The 19,075-nt window shown below is 58.2% G+C and overlaps 2 protein-coding genes across 5 annotated transcripts; both read left to right on the forward strand.

The window, feature by feature from the left end:
- The first annotated feature begins 1,290 nt into the window (after window positions 1–1,290).
- Window positions 1,291–6,545, forward strand: IZUMO1 (izumo sperm-egg fusion 1). 4 transcript variants are annotated; one of them, XM_029074252.2, is made up of 10 exons: window positions 1,291–1,574; window positions 2,612–2,686; window positions 3,028–3,114; window positions 3,277–3,297; window positions 3,698–3,778; window positions 3,939–4,039; window positions 5,285–5,438; window positions 5,532–5,724; window positions 5,809–5,928; window positions 6,478–6,545. In XM_029074252.2, the coding sequence occupies exons 1-9, from the start codon at window positions 1,328–1,330 to the stop codon at window positions 5,903–5,905; spliced, it is 1,056 nt and encodes a 351-aa protein (XP_028930085.1). In that variant the 5' UTR covers window positions 1,291–1,327; the 3' UTR covers window positions 5,906–5,928; window positions 6,478–6,545. The 4 variants fall into 4 exon arrangements, with proteins under 4 accessions (XP_028930085.1, XP_028930083.1, XP_028930084.1 ...); XM_029074250.2 differs by lacking the exon at window positions 6,478–6,545 and having other exon boundaries at window positions 5,532–5,690; window positions 5,809–6,306; XM_029074251.2 differs by lacking the exon at window positions 6,478–6,545 and having other exon boundaries at window positions 5,809–5,970.
- Window positions 6,503–18,590, forward strand: RASIP1 (Ras interacting protein 1). Its single transcript, XM_029074249.1, has 12 exons — window positions 6,503–6,564; window positions 6,694–6,837; window positions 7,395–8,104; window positions 8,989–9,329; window positions 9,897–10,556; window positions 12,204–12,241; window positions 12,477–12,628; window positions 12,778–12,893; window positions 14,432–14,675; window positions 15,187–15,359; window positions 16,368–16,515; window positions 18,253–18,590. The coding sequence occupies exons 2-12, from the start codon at window positions 6,698–6,700 to the stop codon at window positions 18,456–18,458; spliced, it is 2,928 nt and encodes a 975-aa protein (XP_028930082.1). The 5' UTR covers window positions 6,503–6,564; window positions 6,694–6,697; the 3' UTR covers window positions 18,459–18,590.
- The last annotated feature ends 485 nt before the right edge of the window (window positions 18,591–19,075 follow it).

Consider the following 19,075-nt stretch of genomic DNA (forward strand, 5'->3'; position numbering starts at 1 on the left):
AGTGGAGTGGCCGGAGCCGGGTGGTCAGTAATAATGCTGATATTTGTTAAACGCTTATTATGTTCCAAGCACTGTTCTAAGCGCCGGGGAGGATACAAGGTGATCAGGTTGTCCCACGTGGGGCTCACAGTCTTAGTCCCCATTTTACAGATGAGGGAACTGAGGCACAGAGAAGTGAAGTGACTTGCCAACTGATAAGTGGCAGAGCGGGATTAGAACCCACGATCTCTGACTCTCAAGCCCGGGCTCTTTCCACTAAGCCACGCTTATTCTCTGCCCATCTTTCTCTGGGGTTTTCTGCACCTCCTGTCTCCCTCCCTCCCGGCCGGGGTCTCTGAGTCTCTATCTCTGTCTCGTTTCTACCTTTATAGCCTGCGTCCAGATCTCTGCGTCCAGATCTCTTCTTTTCTCCCCCTCCCTCCCGTCCGGGACCTGGCCGCCCTCGTGAGGGTCGAGACGGGAAGGTGCTGAGTGTTGCCGGCAGCTGCAGGCGCCTGGGGAGATCAAGGGTTAAATAATTCGAACCAGACCGTGGACTGAACCCCGACCCGGCCGGCCAGGTGGCCTGAGGGGGTGGGGGGTGGGGAGAGTGGGAGGTGTCGGAGCCCCAGCGAAAGGGCGGGAAGGGGGAGAGGGGAGGAGCGGGTAAGGGATTAAGCCGGATCCGGGGCCTTTCATTCATTCAATCGTATTTATTGAGCGCTTACTGTGTGCCAACCTCTGTAATAGGAGCAATAATAATAATAACTGTGGTATTTGTTAAGCGCTTACTATGTGCCAGTCACTATACTGAGCCCTAGGGTGGATAACAATAATGATGGTATTTGTTAAGCGCTTATTACGTGCTAGGCATGATGGCTATGATATTTGTTAAGCGCTCATTATGTGCCAAGCACTGTACTCAGCGCTGGGGTGGATCCAAGCAAATCGGGTTGGTCCAGTCCCTGTCCCACTTGGGGCTCGCATTCTCAATCCCCATTGTACAGATGAGGTAACCGAGGGCCACAGAAGGGAAGTGACTGACTCAAGGTCCCACAGCCGACAAGCGGCAGAGCCGGCCTTAGAGCCCCTGACCTTCCGCCTCCCAGGCCCGTGTTCTGTCCACTACACTACGCCATGCTGCTTCTCGAACCAATCGCTTGGTAGAGGACAATATCACAATAAGCAGACACATTCCGGGGGGGGGGGTTGGAAGGCCGGACGCCTGGGTCCTCGAGGAGGACACCCCCCCCCCCCGACGTCGCCATCTGGAACCCCCTCTCCCCTCCTCATAACGTCACAGAGAGGCGGGCGGAGCCGGGGCGGAGGCTTTTCCCCCCGAGGGGCGATGAGTCGCGCCCGTCTCCTGTCCCTGTCCCTGTCCCTGCTGAGCTGGGCCCCGGCTCCGGGCCTCGGCTGCCTCTGGTGCGACGCCGGGGTGGAGGCGGAGATGCGGGTGCTGAAGAAGGAATACCTGCCCAACCATCTGCAGGGCCTGCCCGACATGCGGAAAAAGCTGGGTTCCCGCCTGGAGGACGCCATCCGCGACCTCAGCAAGCTGCCCTTCAGCGAGGACACCTACATGGGGTACATCGGTGAGGGGCCGGGCTGGGACGCCTGGGTCCCTGGCGGGGGCGGGCCGGCCCCAGGGGAGGTGAGGGTTGGCTCTGGGAATTTGTATCTCCCCTAGCGTTTACAACAGTGCTTGGCACATAGTAAGCGCTTAGCGAGTAATAATAACAATTATGGTATCTGTTAAGCCCTTGCTATGCGCCAAGCACTCTTTTGAGCACTGGGGTAGAGACAAGGTCACCAGGTTGTCCCGCGAGGGGCTGACAGTCTTAATCCCCATTTTACAAATGAGGTAAATGAGGCACAGAGAAGTTAAGTGGTTCGCCCAAGGTCACACAGCAGCCAAGTGGCAGAGCTGAGGTTAGAACCCATGTCCTCTGATTCCCAAGTCCGTGCTCTTTCCACTAAGCCACGCTACTTATTATTATTGTTATCATTATCATTAAGGGTGTGGGTGGTCTGGGAGAGGAGAAACATTTGGAAACTCATCACAACCCCACAGCGCTTTATGCACAGGCCTCTCTGCTCTACCATCTCCCTGACCTGTAATTATTTTAATGTCTGCCCTCCCCTCTGCCCGTTGACTATATTATAAATTGTATTAAGGTCTTTCTTCCCCTCTAGACTGGAAGCTCGCTATGGCAGGGAATGCATCTGTTATATTGTTCTATCGGTCTCTCCCATGTTCTTAGGCCAGTGCTCTGCACAGATTAAGGGCTCAGTAAATACCATTGATGATGATGATAATAATAATGGTATTTGTTAAGCACTTACTATGTGCCAAGCACTGTTATAAGTGCTGGGGGAGATACAAGGTAATCAGGTCGTCCCACGTGGGGCTCACAGTCTTAATCCCTATATTCCAGATGAAGATAATAATGATTAACTTCTCCTGGGCAGGGATCGTGTTTACTAACTCTATTTTATTGTACTTACCCAAGGGGTTAGTACAGTGCTCCACACACAGAAGGCGCTCAATAAATACCATTGATTAATTGGTCGATTGATTGAGAAGGGGAGGGCGGGTGAGAGTTGGATACCCGGTCCTGCCTACCCGCAGATGAACACACGCTCAATACCGCTTCCTGGGGCTTCCTCAACGAACTGAAGCGCATCACCGAGAGTGAGGTCAAAGGTGTTGGAGCTGGAAGGCCGCGCCTGGGACCCTGGGAAGGAATGGGAGTTGGGAGGCCAGGATGCCTGAGTCCCTTAGGGGTGGGGGACTCAGAGGGTTGCCCCCCGTCAAAAGCCAATGCACCTTCCCTCTTCCTTTGCCCCCGTTCATGGCGCCCTTTGCCGGCCGGGTGATGGGATACAAGGGAATCTGCTTCCTACGTCAGAAGCAGAGGGCTCCCATCTAACATACTGGGGCTGTTGGGGGTGATTCAAGGTTGGGGTTCTCGGACTGGGGGGCAGAGCTTGGAGTGAGGCTGGCCTAACCCATGTATCCCCTACCCTTGTCGCCTCTGCCCCCAGACGGTCAGCTGGTAAACCAGCTGCTCTGGCTAATGCAGGAGCAAAAGAGCGCCTTCATCCGCCTCATCTCACAGTTCCAGAAGGAAGGTGGGAGGGGACCCCACCCCCACCCGCTCCCATCCTCGGCCCCCGGCTCTGACCTTGCCTCCCCACCCCATAGTTACCTCTCTCCAGATCACTCTCCCGAGGCGGGGGGCTGGGGGGAGTCCCCCTAAATAACGCTCATCCTTTTTCCTGCCCCCCCTACAGCTTTCTGCCCCAACAAGTGTGGTGAGTCTTGCTGGTCGGGGATGCGAGGAGACCCCAGGGGTGGCGGTAACCCATTCCTGCACCCATCATTTTCATCACCATCATATTTACTGAGAGCTCCCTCTGTGCAGAGCACTGTACTAAGAGCTCCGGAGAGTACGAGACAATAGAGGTGGCAGTCACTTTCCCCGCCCAAACAAGCTGACCCACTCAGTTTACTCCCTTCCCTCCTCCTGCTCCTCACTGAAATTCCTTGTTCCCAGAGAAGGGGTCTTTACTCCTCTGTTCTGGACTCACCCACTCCTGGCTCCTTTCTTGGGCTCCGCTCTGGCCCCCTCCCATGTGGCTCAGGGAGGCCCCGTCCCTCCCCTTCCTAAACCCATCTCCTCCTGGCTCCGTCCTCCCAAATTCCCTCCCATAGGCCGAATGCTGCAGACCTTGATCTGGTGCCAGAAGTGTAAGAAGCAGAAGTACCTGTGTGAAAAGCCACCCTTTTGTGGGGGTGAGGGGCCATCCGGGGGGCTGGGAAAGGGAAAGGAGAAGGGAGGGAGAAGGGAGAGGGGAGGGGCCTGGGGATCCCCAGGAGGGGTGGTGGGGGAGGTTGTCCCATCAGGGTCAGGACTCCCGGTTCTGACCGTCTCGTCTCCCCTTGGGGCCGTCAGAGCGGTTGATTGAGATCCAGGAGGACGAGGAGCTGATTCTGGACTGTGGGCTGACCTGGCATTCTGTCTCCCACGGCCTCACTGACTACTCCTTTTACAGGGTAAACCCCCTCCCCGTCCCTGACCTTCAGGGACCCCATCCTGTGTCCTCTGCCTCGATCCATCCCCCCACTCCCCTACTCCCTGACCATTCCCTCCCTCCCACTTTTGTCGGCCTAGTCCTTTCTCTTCCCCACCTCTTCCACCCCCCCACCCTCCTCCTTGGCCTCCTCGCTTCTCCCTCGTCTCTGCCTTTCCCTCGCTCCTCCTTCCTTCCGTTCATCACCACTCCCATGCCTCACTGTTAGTGCCTAGGAGAGTTCACAAGAAAGAAAAGGAGGCGTCCCTAGCAATCCAACAGGGGAGACGGGAAAACCACCACAGCTCACAGTTAGGTAAAGCAGGAGAGCTTGAATAACAGAACTGAGTCATTTTGACCAGCCTCTATTGTGTCAAGAGGTGGGGCAAGAGGTGGATTTTCAGCAGAGCCTACAGCCCCTAAAGACTGGGCACTGGGTACTAGAGTCCCTGGCATAACTGTAAATAGCTCCCTAAGGAGGAGCCCACCATGGACCAGACTCTGGAACCTACCCGGGACTTATCTCCTGCGTTTGGGTGGGGGTGGGGAGCGCTGTTATGAGGGCACTGCCCCTGGGGGCTTTTGGATGGGGGAGGTAACCCTAAAGCCCCTTGGAGTTCGGTCTAGCTCATTTTCAGTTCAGCAATACCCCACACATACACCTCAATCAATCAGAGGCCTTTAATGAGCTCTTACGGTGTGCAGAATACTGTACTAAACTCTTGGGAGTTGGTGCAACAGAGTTAATAGACTTGTTCCCTGCCCAGAAAGAGCTAACAGTCTAGAGGACTGAGGGTCTCTAGACTGAGGCCTAAAGGAGCTCCTGCTTGAAATGGAGGCAGCTGCAAGAGGCCATCAGACTGATCAAGTCTGGCCCAGAGTCAGCTGGGTTTGACTTTAGACCAGGCCTACTCCACCATTTTGGATCCTGGAGAACCACGGTTTAGGGCAGATTCTGTAGGACCTCGAAGCTCTGACCGCTCCCCTGAGCCTTGCCCACTGGGCCCACGCTCCTCCCTCTGCTTGATGGTATTGCCTCAGCTCCTCCTCCACCTCCTCTCCCTCTCCAATTTTTCCTTTCTCCACCTCTTCTTCCTCCTCCTCTCCTGTCCTTGGCCCTCTTCTCCTTCCTTCCTCCCCCTCCCTTTCTCTCCCATTCCCTAAAGCAATTCCCCTCTCCCAGCCTCCTGCCCATGGGGCCCTGTGGTGGATGGGGTGGGCGGGACAGGTCTGGGCCAACCGGACAGAGCAGCTGCTGGCACGGAGCCCTGACCCTTTCCTTCGGCGGCCGCTGGTCACTCTGGAGGACGCAGGCACGTACCGCTGCACACTGGACACTGCCAGCCATGAGGTGGCCACGGAGATGAGATATCAGGTCACAGGTCAGGTCGCCTGGGTCCCTGAGGGGAGAGGGGCCGGTAAATGCCCTCCCTCCAACTCTCTCTCTCCCTCCAACTCTGGCCTTCCCTTCCCAGTGACGCCAACAAGGAGGGAGGAAGAGGAAGAGGCAGGACCGGGACCTGCGTCCTCAGGGCCCCAGGCTCTGACGACACCCGTCCCCCAGACGCCAGCCCCCTCCCTCCCTCAGCCGGCCACACTCCTGAGCCACTGGCTGTTAGGGCTGGTGGCAGCAGGTGGGGCCACTGTGCTAGGAGCTGTGGGTCTGAGGTGAGGGCGAAGGCAAGGATGGGGGCCTCAGGGAGTCATTTCCAGGGACCGGAAGACCCTGACCCTCCACCCTTCCCTCTCCAGTGTCTTCTGGGCCTGCCTGCAGGGGTCCCGGAGCAAGGGGCCGAGGCCTGTGGAGCACAAGAGGACTTGGATGCCAGCGTCCCGCCCCAGGAAATGAAGACAAAGATGCCCGCGGGGGAGGTGGGACCAACTCTGAACCCCCAAATAAAGTGCAAACTCATTGGTGCTGCTCCTGTGCCAGTCCCTCCCCTCCCTGCCCCTTGGCCCCACTTCCCTTGAGACCTCAAGGGTCCCAGCCCCTGGTCCCCAGCTCTCCCTCCCACTACCTGGCAACTCCATCGGTGATCCCCCGCTGAGACCTAGGCGTCCGGCTCCCCAGCTCCTCACCCTCCTCAAGCTGACCGGTGGAACCCATTTCTCTGGGTTGGAGGGGGTGGGGCAGAGGGCAAGATGCCTGGGTCAGCTAGGAAGACTGAGGTGGGACCGAGCGGGGAGAAAAGGACCAGGAGTTGTCAGGTGGGACTGGTGGAACTCTGAAGAAAGGTGGGGAGGCAGGGTTGAGAGAACAGGTGACGGGGTCCCCGAAAGGAGCGAGGGCTCGCGGTGGGCCACCTGGCTCCCAGATTCCCTGCCTCCAGGCTCGTCTCCCCTCCCCCAGCCCCCACACAGGACACCCCCCCCAGCTCTTCCTGCCCTGTTTCCTCTCGGCCTTTCCTGTCCCCCACCCAGAGCCGGGGCGGCAGCCAGAGCGGGAACAGCCGGAGCTGGGACGGGGGATCAGGCACCGGAGAGCCAGGTCCCCAAGCGGGGAGGAGGGTGAGGCTCCCCAGCCGTCGCCCACAGGAGACCCCGGGATCCCAAAACCCTGCGAGAGCCAGGCGCGCCCAGCCTCCCCGCCTCCCCTCGGGATCCTGGCACCCCACTCCCCAGCCCCATCTCCTCCAGGGCCATGCTGTCGGGGGAGCGGAAGGAAGGGGCCGGGAGTCCTCGGTTCGGGAAGCTCCATCTGCCCGTCGGACTGTGGATCAACTCCCCACGAAAGCAGCTCGCCAAACTCGGGCGCCGCTGGCCCAGCGTGGGCTCCGTCAAGTGAGGCCCCGGCGCCGCTCCTGGGCCTCGCCCCAGTCCGCCCCCTTCTCTCTCTCTCCCCATTCTTGTTCTCCCATCCCCTCCTGCTCCCGTTCCCCTCACTTTCTCCCCCATCTATCCCCACTCCTCCAGGCCGCCTCTCCCAGTCCTTGGCCTCCCCTTCCTTCCCCAGCCCCCTTCCCCTCTCTGGCCACCCTGGGGTCCCCCCTTCCCTCTATCCCCTCTCCAGGCCGCATCCCCTCTCCTCTCCCACACCTTCCCTGTCCTTGGTCTCCCCCTTCCCCAGCCTCCTCCCGCTCTTTGGTCCCTCGGGGGTCCCCACTGCAGGCCACATCCCCTCTCCTCGCCCCTTCCACCCCCTCCGCGACCTTGCTCTCCCCTTCCCCAGCCCCCTCCCGCTCTTCGGTCACCCGGGGGTCCCCACTCCAGGCCGCATCCCCTCTCCTCGCCCCTCCCACCCCCTCCCGGTCCAAGGCCTCCCTTTCCCCAGCCCCCTCCCGCTCTTTGGTCCCCCGGGGCGCTCCCTCCCCTAAGCCCCCTCCCCCCGGTCCCGGCAGGTCCACGTCCTCGGACACGACGAGCCGCAGCAGCGAGCCGCCGCCGGTGGAGCTGCGCCGGACCGGGGCCATCAAGGCGGCGGGCGGGGCGTCGGGCAGCCGGGCCAAGCGCATCTCGCAGCTCTTCCTGCGCGGGAGCCCCGGCGGAGGAGGAGGAGGAGGAGGAGGAGGAGGAGGGGGCGGCGGCGGAGGAGGGGCCGGTGGGCCCGGGGGACCCGGCGGGGGGCCGCGCTGGGCCAGCGAGAAGAAGTTGGCCGAGCTGGCGGGGGGGCCCCTGGCCGAGGAGCTGGCGGCCCCCCCGCGCCCCCCGCCCCCAGGGGTGCTGAAGATCTTCGGGGGGGGCCTGGCCTCGGGGGCCAATTACAAGAGCGTCTTGGCCACCCCGCGCTCGACGGCCCGCGAGCTGGTCCGCGAGGCCCTGGAGCGCTACGGCCTCGGCGGGGCCGGGGCCGGGGCCGGGGGCAAGGGTCCCGACGGGGGGGACGGGGCCGGGGACGGGGCCGGGGGCTTCGCGCTGGTGGACGCCCTGGGCCGTGCGGGGGTCGGGGAGTGGAGGACGGAGCACGCCCGGGTGCTGGGGGACGGGGAGCGGCCGCTCCTGCTGCAGGAGCTGTGGCAGCCCCGGCCCGGTTGGGCCCGGCGCTTCGAGCTGCGGAGCCGCGAGGAGGCGCGGAGGATGGTGGAGGAGGCCGACGACGACGAGGGCGCCGGTGAGGGCGCGCGACCACGGGGCGGACGCGGGGACGGGGCGGGACGGGGGAGGTGGAGGTGGGGGGGGAAGAGGACGACGACGATGGGGAGCAGGGGGGAGGATGGGGAGGAGGAGATGGGAAGGAGGACGAGGATGGAAAGGAGGAGGATGGGGAGGAGGAGGAGGAGGATGGAAAGGAGGAGGATGGAGTGGAGGATGAGGATGGAAAGGAGGAGGATGGAGTGGAGGATGAGGAGGATGGGAAGGAGGAGGGGGAGGATGGGAAGAAGGAGGATGAGGATGGAAAGGAGGACGATGGAGAAGAGGATGGGAAGGAGGAGGGTGGGAAGGAGGAGAGGGAGGATGGGAAGAATGAGGATGGAAAGGAGGAGGGGGAGGAAGATGGGAAGGAGGAGGAGGAAGGAGACCGGTTACTGAAGAGGACAGAGGAGAGGGGCACGTGGGCCACCAAGGGGAACAGGTTTCAGGGGACCAGAAGCACTGTGGCCTAATGGAAAGAGCCCGGGCCTGGGAGTCAGAGGACCAGAGTTAATATCAACAAGAGTGGCATTACAGTGGTAGAGCCTGACTGGTAGAGGCTGCATTCTAATCCAGCCTCCTCCACTTGTCTACAGTGTGACTTGGGTCGTCACTTCACTTCTTTGTGCCCCAGTCACTTCATCTGTAAAATGGGGATCTAGACTGTGAACCCCACCAGGGGCAGGGACTGTGTCCAACCTGATTACCTTGACTCTACCCCAGCGCTCAGTTCAGTGCCTCACACATAGTAAGAGCCTAACAAATACCAATTAAAAGAGGGGGGTGTGGGAAAGGAAAGGTGAGGAGGGGGCCCAGGGTGTGCCCCTCCTGATCCCCTCTTCCTCTTCTCCCGACCCGCCACAGGCCCGGGGGTCCCCGCCTGGCGTCACCAGAAGAACCGTTCGCGGGCAGCGTCCGGGGGCGGCCTGGGCCCCGGAGGGAGCGTCCCCAAGGAGCGGGCCGATAACCTGTCCTTGCGGCGTAGCGTGTCGGAGCTCAGCCTGCAAAGTCGCCGGCGGAGACAGCAAGAGCGCCGCCAGCAGGCGCTCAGCATGGCCCCCGGGGCCGGGGGGGAGGCCGCGCCCCCCGATACCCCCGTAGACCCACCCGGAACCCCGGACTTCGACCAGCTGGCCCAGTATCTCATCCAGGCACCCTCCCACCGGCCCTACTTCCTGCTCTTGCAGGGGTACGGGGAGGGCCAGGTGAGCCTGCTTGGGGCCACCCCAAGGACCCAGGGACTACAGGGGAGGAATATGGTCCGGTGGGTTGTCGTCCCACGGGAAGGAGGGGGAGGGGAGTGACAGGAGAAGGAAGCAGAGATTCGGGGTCTCTGTGGCCCCCTCGTCGGGGTCAGAGTCCTGGTGTATGAGTCCATATCAGAGGCCCTGGGGTAGGAGGGAGGGGGCTCCATCCAGAATCTCTTCTGTAGAAGAGACTGTGAACTCGTGGTCAGGGATTGTCAACTTTTATTACTGTATTGTACTTTCCCAAGCGCTTAATTCAGTACTTTGTACACGTAAGCGCTTAATAAATCGATTGAATGAATGAATGAATGAATGAAGAAAAAGGGCTAGAGGGAAAGAGGAGAGAATGTCAAAATTATTTTAGACTAAAGGGAAAGAAGGAGGGAGAGTCAGTCAGAGCAAGGGATGAATGAGGGACTCTGGGGTCTAGTGGGGCAGTGAGGGCAGTGGGAGAATCCAACCATCCTGGCTCTAGGGGACATCTCAAGGCCTCACTGTCCCTTTCCTCTTCCCCCCCGGGGCCAGGACTTCGTGATGTACGTGATGACCCGGGAGCAGCACGTGTTTGGCCGGGGGGGACCCCGGGGCAACCCCTACGTCGACACCTTCCTGAACGCCCCCGACATCCTCCCCCGCCACTGCGTCGTGCGGGCCGGGCCTGAGCCCCCGGCCCGCATCCGCCCCTTCCGGGGGGCTCCCGTGACCCACAATGGTGGTCTGCTGCTCCGCGAGGCCGACCTGCAACCGGGAGACCTGCTGGGTCTGGGGGAGCACTTCCTGTTCATGTACAAAGACCCCCGCGGCGGGGGAGGTGGGGGTGGCTCCCCTCGGCCCCCCTGGCTCCCGGCCCGGCCTGGCGTCCCGCCGCCTGGCCCCGGCTGGGCCTTCTCGTGCCGCCTGTGTGGCCGCTGGCTGCAGGAGCGGCAGGAGGCCTTGGGCGCCTACCTGGATGGCAGGGAGCCGGTGCTCCGGTACCGGCCGCACGAGGAGGAGGCCCTGCTTGGGGAGATCGTGCGGGTGGCCGGAGCGGCTGGGGCCGGCGGTGGCGGGGGCTCGCCGCTGCCGCCCCTCGGCCCCGCAGCCCTCCTGGCCATGTGCGTCGAGCACTCTGCCCGCGAGCTGGAGCCCGGGCACCTGCCCCACCTGCTGGGGCGGCTGGCACGGCTGGTCAAGGAGGCTGTCTGGGTGAGGCGCCCCATGGTCCCCTTCCCTCCTCTTGGTCCTGCCACCCCAGGCCTGATCCACTACCCCTATTTCGACTGCCCTCATCTTCCCCACAACCCATTCACCACCCACCCTCCCTCGGCATCCCTCTTCTGCTTCTTATCTGGGGGATCTCAAGAGTCAGGATATTCCCAGTGAGCCCTAAGACAATATTGTTAGATCATACTCTCCCAAGCGCTTTGTACAGTGCTCTGCACACGATAAGCGCTCAATAAATACTACTGACTGAAATGAGGACATTTATCTAATGTTCTGTAGGGTCTTAAGGCTTATCTGAACCCCAAATCAGGTCCCAACCTGTCCTAACCTCCTTCCCCATATGTGGGTAACTCCAAGAGAAAGCAAACCCTCAAAGAAAGATGGACCAAGGTCAGAGTGTCATGGAAACCACTAGGGCAATTAGCTAGTCATCTGTGGGATGAGCTGGTTGGCAGTGAGGTATAGTAGAAAGAGCACAGGCCTGGAAGTCAGAGGATCTGGGTTCTAATCCCCACCCCCCAACTTGTTTGCTGTGTGACCTAGGGCAAGTCACTTCACTTCTCTGTGCCTCAGTTCCTTTAACTGTAAAATGGGGATTAAGAAAGTGAGCCCTATATGGGACAGGGACTGTGTCCAACCCGAATATCTTGCAGTCACCTCAGCGCTTAGCACAGTACCTGGCAGATAGTAAAAGCTTAGCAAATACCGGAAAGAACAAAAAAAGACTACTTGGGAGTGTCCTGCACCTCCCTTCTTAGATCCTTTTCTCCTTTCCCTGAAACTTTAATGCCAAACTCTTCTCTGTCTTGATTCCACCTAAAATGGAATTGAAATCCCAACCACCACCCCTTTCCCCTCCTTACCCCAAATCCAGCCCCTGGCAAGTGAAAATTGCCAGTGAGAACCGGACAGCTGCTGCAACCAATGGGACATTTATCTAGAGGACAGGGAAGATCTGTGGAGTCCAGGAACGTCCATGGGCCTATGCTTCAGGACTGGACATTGCCAAAGGGTCTGGAGGCCCTTGCTTTCTCTTAAACTCCTGCACCGACCTCCAGCACCACTTATGGACAAGAGGCCCAAACCTCCCATGAGTCCCTGCGGGGGGTTTTTATGGTATTTGTTTAACACTTACCATGTGCCAGGCACTGTACTAAGCCCTGAGGTATATACAGATTAATCAGGTTGGACACAATCCATTTCCCACATGAGGCTCAGTCTTAATCTTTATATTACAGATGAAGTAACTGAGGCACAGAGAAGTGAAGTGACTTGCCCAAGGTCACGCAGCAGAGAAGTTGCAGAACTGGGATTAGAACCCAGGTCCTTCTGAATCATAGGCCCATGCTCTTTCCTCTAGGCCACGCTGCTTCTCATGGGTCACCAATACTTACACCCAGGACCATGGGACTTGCAGTCTCTCTGCAGGATTTCTGAGGGATCTTAACCCCATCTCCCCTAACTTCAGAGGACTTAGTTCCCCCATCCTCCTCACCATTCTCAGGCCCCAGACCACCCTCATCCCCAACTGCTGTGCCCCATATCCCCAACTCCCTTTTAAATGTGATCTTCATCCCCTCACCTTTCCAAATCCTGATTTCCCCTTCCTCTCTCACATTCCCCCCACAGGAGAAGATAAAGGAGATTGGAGACAGGCAGCCAGAGAAGTAAGAGGTGGAGGAGGGAGGGGAGGGGATGGGTGGGTCCGGGCCTCCTGCAGACTAGGGGCTACTGGGCGTCAATGGAGAATGGACTCTGCGCTCCTATTCGGGGGCCCTCAGATGGAGGGGACCAAGGCTCACTAGGCCCCGCTGCTGGGGAGGGCCCCTCTACGCGACAGGGCTGCCAACGTCTGGTCGGAGGGCTCGGCGGGAATGAGGACTGATACCTCCCCTTCCACAGTCACCCCGAGGGGACCCTCGAGGCCCCACTGAGCATTGAGGAGGTGTCCGCCGAGCTGCGCCCCCTCATGCTGTGGATGGCAAACACCACAGAACTACTGAGCTTCGTGCAAGAGAAGGTGCTGGACGTGGAGAAGGAGGGAGAACAGGAGGGTGAGTGAGTGCCTGGGGTCCACCCCGACACCCAACCCTGGCCCTCTCAGGGACCCAGATGCCCCACCTCAGCCTCCGACTTCCCCTGCCCCCTTCCCCTCGGGGACCCCAGATTCTTGTCCCCCAACCTCTGCCTCTCCTTCTCCCAGGCCTCTCCTCAGACCCTCAGCTCTGCAGTGACCTGGATCTATGTGATGAAGCAATGGCCATGCTAGATGAAGTCATCATGTGTACCTTCCAGCAGTCTGTCTACTACCTCACCAAGGTTAGCCTCCCCTCTCCCCCAGGGTCCTCAAGACACCCATTCCTAATGCCCAAGTTGAATCACCATCCACTTGATTTCACTTTCAATTTCTGGATCTCAATTCCTGTTCCCCAGAGTGACAAACTTCTCAAGGTTATACTTCACCTCCTGTTCTGGCTCTGACTTTACTTCCTGTTCTTACGACACCCTTTCCTGGTCCCTACCCATCCCCCTACCCCCTTCCCATTGGGTTTTTTGCTCCTTGGTCTTCTCTTCCTACTGTTCTTAGGTCCCCTGTGTCCCATGGCTGGGACATCACTTCCTTTTCCGTTTTGACTCACACTATGCTATAGTAATTGGTAGACGAGAGATCTATGACCTTATTTTCTAATTTGGGTTTTCTTCCTTCATCGACTGACCTCACTTCTTGTCTTAGCTCTGGCTTCACTTCCTGTTCTATCATCCAGCCCGATCCTGTTCCTTTTCATCCTACCTGTCTTTCTGACTCTCAGGCCTGATTACCAATCAGCCACTAATTAAAATGGCAGCTCATTTAGGGACCACCATCTAGGCTGGCAGTAATTAGCCAACCTCAACTAATTAGCCTCACTGTCACCATGTAATTCCATGGTGGAAAGGAGATTGTTAATTAACCTCTAACGAACAAGGAATCATTAGCTGCTTCGTTAGGGATCCATGATCCAGCTAATTACCAGATGGCTAATTAAGGGGAAATGAAGCCGAAATAGAGATGGGAGTGCGAGTGCCCCCCCACCCCCGATGTCTTTCGTCTCTCCCCTCCCCACTGGCTCTCCAGCCCTTTCCCAGGGCTCCCCCTTCTTCCATTCTTCCCCTTCCCCCATGTCACGTTTTAGTTTCCTCTTTCCAACGACTACACCCTCCATGAGTCTTGGGGGAGCTGTCTTTTCCCAAAAACCAGAGCAGCCCCAAGGATTGAGGGAGGATTTGCCCACTAAGTGATCCTGGTCCTGTGGAATTGGGGGAGGTGAGGCTCTCTGATTTCTCCCTGGATCTTCTGGCTCCTCCAAGGGTGGAATCAGAGCCCACAGTGCCCACGACCTTCCGAGCCAGGTAGAACCCTTCGTGGCTAGGACCGTGTTCCCTAAGATGCTGTGGGATACCTGTTTCTCCGGCTCCTTAAGGATCGGATGAAGCATCATTCCCACGATATCACCTGGGGCTTGGGCCCCCTCAGCCATGACCCCATGATCCCAGAGGCTCAGTCAGTCAATTGCATTTACGGAGGGCTTACTTTGTGCAGAGCACTGTACTAAGTGCTTGGGAGAGTACACTTTAAGAGAGACATTCCCTGCCCACAACGAGCTTACAGTGTATCAACCAATCAATGGTATTTATTGAGCATTTACTGTGTGCAGAGCACTGTGCTAAGCGCTTGGGGGAGGTCAATACACCAGAGTTGGTAAACACGTTCCCTGCCCACAAGGAGCTTCCAGTCTAGAGGGATAGGCTCGTGGGTCTCATCTCCCCACCCACACCTCAGGCAGTGACTCTCCCCTGTCTCTGCCTATCCTGAATAGACCCTGTACTCCACTCTGCCGGCCCTCCTGGACAGTAACCCATTCACAGCTGGGGCGGAGCTGCCTGGACCAGGGGCAGACCTGGCATCCATGCCCCCTGGGCTGCGGCCCACCCTGGGCGTCTTCCAGGCCGCGCTGGAGCTGACCAGCCAATGTGAACTGCACCCTGACCTGGTGTCCCAGACGTTCGGCTACCTGTTCTTCTTCTCCAATGCCTCACTGCTCAACTCCCTCATGGAGAGAGGTGAATGGGAACCGTGGGCAATGGCAGGGGTGAGTGGGGTGAGAAGAATGCAAGGAGGGAGAAGTAGCAGAGGAGGGGGAAGACAGAGAAGAGATACAGGGATAGGATAGGGTTCTAACCCCCCTCCGCCGCTTGCCTCCTGTGTGTCCTTGGGTGAGTCACTTAGCTTCCCTGTGCCTCAGCTTCCTCACAAGTAAAATGGGGATTAAGTATCTGTTCTTCCTTCCCCTTAGACTGCGAGGCTCCTGTGGGACAGGGATCTGAATGAATCCTATCTACCCGGGTGCTTAGCACATATTTAGCCCTTAGCGGTCTAGCAAATGCCACGTTTGTTATTACTGTCAAGCCGAGAGATGCGGCCCCTCTCTTCTCCTCGGGTCAATCAATGCCAGGGAGAGGGGAAGGAGGGGATAAGTAAATAACGGATAACCAATGTCTCCCTCATCCTTTTCTTCATCTCCACTTGCCTCCCCACCCACCCCCTGCCTCACCCTTCCTCCCCTCCCCGCAGGCCAGGGTCGTCCGTTCTACCAGTGGTCCAGGGCAGTGCAGATCCGGACGAATTTGGACATGCTGCTAGACTGGTTGCAGGGGGCGGGATTAGGGGACATCGCCACAGAGTTTTTCCGAAAACTGTCCCTCGCCGTCAACCTGCTCTGTGTCCCTCGGACCTCTCTACTCAAGGTAGCCTCTCTCACCCCTTACCCAAACCTGATTACCTTGTATCTACCCTAGCGCTTAGAACAGTGCTTGGCACGTAGTAAGCGCTTAACAAATACTGTCATCATCAAACTCCTTCCCATCGCATTGGTCTCTCAAGCCCCACCTACTGCCCCTTCCCCGGGAGTCCCTCCGGCGCCCCGGAAACCCCAGCTCTTCTCCGAGAGGGGAAGGACGGTGTCTACTCACTCTGTTGTAGCCTCCAAAGGGCTTAGTCCAGTGCTCTGCCCACTCTAAGCACCCGATAGGGAAGCAGCGCGGCTCAGTGGAAAGATCACGGGCTTGGGAGTCAGGGGCCATGGGTTCTAATCCCAGCTCCGCCACCTGTCAGCTGTGTGACTTTGGGCAAATCACTTCACTTCTCGGTGCCACAGCTGCCTCATCTGGAAAATGGGTATTAAAACTGTGAGCCCCACGTGGGACAACCTGATGACCCTGTATCTACCCCAGCGCTTAGAACAGTGCTCTGCACATAGTAAGCGCTTAACAAATTCCAACATTATCATTATTATTCATTATTAAGAAATACAGCTAGGGGACACCTCGTGGGGGGAAGGGGTTCCTAGCCAATCAACCCTCCGGAAATTCGAAGGGGCGGGGCTTCCAGAAAAGCAGCCAAGCAGGCAGCAGCCCCCTCCCCCACTTAATAATAATGTTGGTATTTGTTAAGCGCTTACTATGTGCAGAGCACTGTTCTAAGCGCTGGGGGAGACACAGGGGAATCAGGTTGTCCCACGTGGGGCTCACAGTCTTAATCCCCATTTTACAGATGAGGGAACTGAGGCACAGAGAAGTTAAGTGACTCGCCCACAGTCACACAGCTGACAAGTGGCAGAGCTGGGATTCGAACTCATGAGCCCTGACTCCAAAGCCCGTGCTCTTTCCACTGCGCCACGCTGCTTCTCTAGATGATGGGGGGCGGGGGGGGTAGAAAATCTCGATTTCTGCATCCCGCGCCCCCCTCTCCCCCAGGCATCTTGGTCGAGTCTTCGCACGGAGCACCCGTCGCTGAGCCCCGCTCAGCTGCACCACCTGCTCAGCCATTACCACCTGGGCCCGGGTCGCAGCCCCCCGCCGGCCTGGGACCCTCCCCCCGCCGAACGGGACGCCATGGACCCCGGTGAGTAGAAGTATCTCCTTCCTCATCCCCCAGCTCACCCCGCTCTCCGACCAGTGGCTCAGTGGAAAGAGCCCGGGCTTGGGAGTCAGAGGTCATGGTTCAAATCCCCACTCTGCCACTCGTCAGCTGTGTGACTGTGGGCATGTCACTTAGCTTCTCTGGGCCTCAGTTCCCTCATCTGGAAAATGGGCATTAACTGTGAGCCTCAATGGGACAACCTGATGACCCTGCATCTACCCCAGAGCTTAGAACAGTGCTCTGCACATAGTAAGTGCATAACAAATACCAACATTAATATTATTATTATTGTCCGCCGCTTGTCTGCTGTGTGATCTTGGGCAAGTAGCTTCACTTCACTCAGTCACTTCATGAGAAGCAGCGTGGCTCAGTGGAAAGAGGCCGGGCTTAGGAGTCAGGGATCATGGGTTCCAATCCTGCCTCCTCCACTTGTCTGCTGTGTGACCTCGGGCAAGTCGCTTAACTTCTCTGGGCCTCACTTACCTCATCTGGAAAATGGGGACTAAAAGGGTGAGCCCCAGGTGGGACAACCTGATTACCCTGTATAATAATGTTGGTATTTGTTAAGTGCTTACCATGTGCCGAGCACTGTTCTAAGCGCTGGGGTAGATACAGGGTAATCTTTAGACTGTGAGCCCGTCATTGGGCAGGGATTGTCTCTATCCGTTGCCGAATTGTCCATTCCAAGCGCTTAGTCCAGTGCTCTACATAGAGTAAGCGCTCAATAAATACGAATGAATGAATGAATAAAAGCAAATTGGGTTGGATACGGTCCAACTCTGTATCTACCCCAGCGCTTGGAACAGTGCTTGGCACAGAGTAAGCGCTTCACAAATGCCACAATTATGATTATAATTACATATAAGCGCTTAAATGCCACGGTTATAATTAGGACTCCCTCAAGCGCTTGGTACAGTGCTGTGCACCCAGGAAGCGCTCAATAGATAATAATGTTGGTATTTGTTAAGCACTTACTATGTGCCGAGCACTGTTCTAAGTGCTGGGGTAGATTCAGAGTCATCAGGTTGTCCCACGTGAGGCTCACAGTCAATCCCCATTTTCCAGAGGAGGTAACTGAGGCCCAAGCAGCGTGGCTCAGTGGAAAGAGCCCGGGCTGGGGAATCAGAGGTCATAAGTTCAAAATCCCGACTCTGCCACTCATCAGCTGTGTGACTGTGGGCAAGTCACTTCACTTCTCTGCAGCGTGGCTCAGTGGAAAGAGCCCGGGCTTGGGAGTCAGAGGTCATCGGTTCTAATCCCGGTTCTGCCACTTGTCTGCTGTGTGACCTTGGGCAAGTCACTTCACTTCTCTGGGCCTCAGTTTCCTCATCTGGAAAAAGGGGGATGAAAAAATGTGAGCCCCACGTGGGACAATTTGATGACCCTGTATCTACCCCAGCGCTTAAAACAGTGCTCTGCACATAGGAAGCGATTCACAAATACCATCGTTCTCCGGACCTCAGGAAAATGGGGATTAACTGTGAGCCTCACGTGGGACAACCTGATAACCCTAGGGCTTGGAACAGTGCCCTGCACATAGTAAGCGCTTAACCAACACCAACATTATTATTATCGAGTCGCCCACAGTCCCACAGCTGACAAGTGGCAGAGAAGGGATTGGAACCCATGACCTCTGACTGCCCAGCCCGGGCTCTTGCCACTGAGCCAGGCTGCTGGGCGATCGAGGGCCCGCCTGATCGTGTCCTCCCTCCCCGACAGCTGACATCTTCGAGAGCTTCTCGTCGCACCCGCCGCTGATCCTGCCGCTGGGCAGCCCGCGCCTTCGCCTGCGCCTGTCGGGCCCGTTGACGGACGATGGGCTCCACCGGGAGCTGCGCCGGCTCCGCCGCCTCCTGTGGGACCTGGAGCAGCAGGAGCTGCCGGCCAATCAGCGCCACGGACCCCCGCTGGCTCCGCCCCCTTGAGCGCAGGCCACGCCCCCGCAGGCGCGCTCCCGCGTGCTGCGCGTGCCCGACTCCCTCCCCTGGGGGGTGGAGGGGGGCCTCGCAGCAATAAAGGCTGCAGGGCCGGGTGGCACCCGCCCTGGCGGAACTGGACAGGAGCCAGGCTGTTCCCTTCCCACCCGGCCGGTCCTTTCCGTCAGCCTCGGGGCACGCGGGATGATGACGAGGACGGTGTTAAGCGCTTACTATAATAATAATATTGGTATTAAGCGCTTACCGTGGGCAGAGCACTGTTCTAAGCGCTGGGGGAGATCCAGGGTCATCAGGTGGTCCCACGTGAGGCTCACGGTCTTCATCCCCATTTTACAGATGAGGTCACTGAGGCACAGAGAAGCAGCGTGGCTCAGTGGAAAGAGCACGGGCTTTGGAGTCAGGGCTCATGAGTTCGAATCCCAGCTCTGCCACTTGTCGGCTGTGTGACTGTGGGCAAGTCACTTAACTTCTCTGTGCCTCAGTTCCCTCATCTGTAAAATGGGGATTAAGACTGTGAGCCCCACGTGGGACAACCTGATTCCCCTATGTCTACCCCAGCGCTTAGAACAGTGCTCGGCACATAGTAAGCGCTTAACAAATACCAA

Source organism: Ornithorhynchus anatinus, chromosome 10 (assembly GCF_004115215.2).
Source record: "Ornithorhynchus anatinus isolate Pmale09 chromosome 10, mOrnAna1.pri.v4, whole genome shotgun sequence".
Lineage (NCBI taxonomy): Eukaryota > Metazoa > Chordata > Mammalia > Monotremata > Ornithorhynchidae > Ornithorhynchus > Ornithorhynchus anatinus.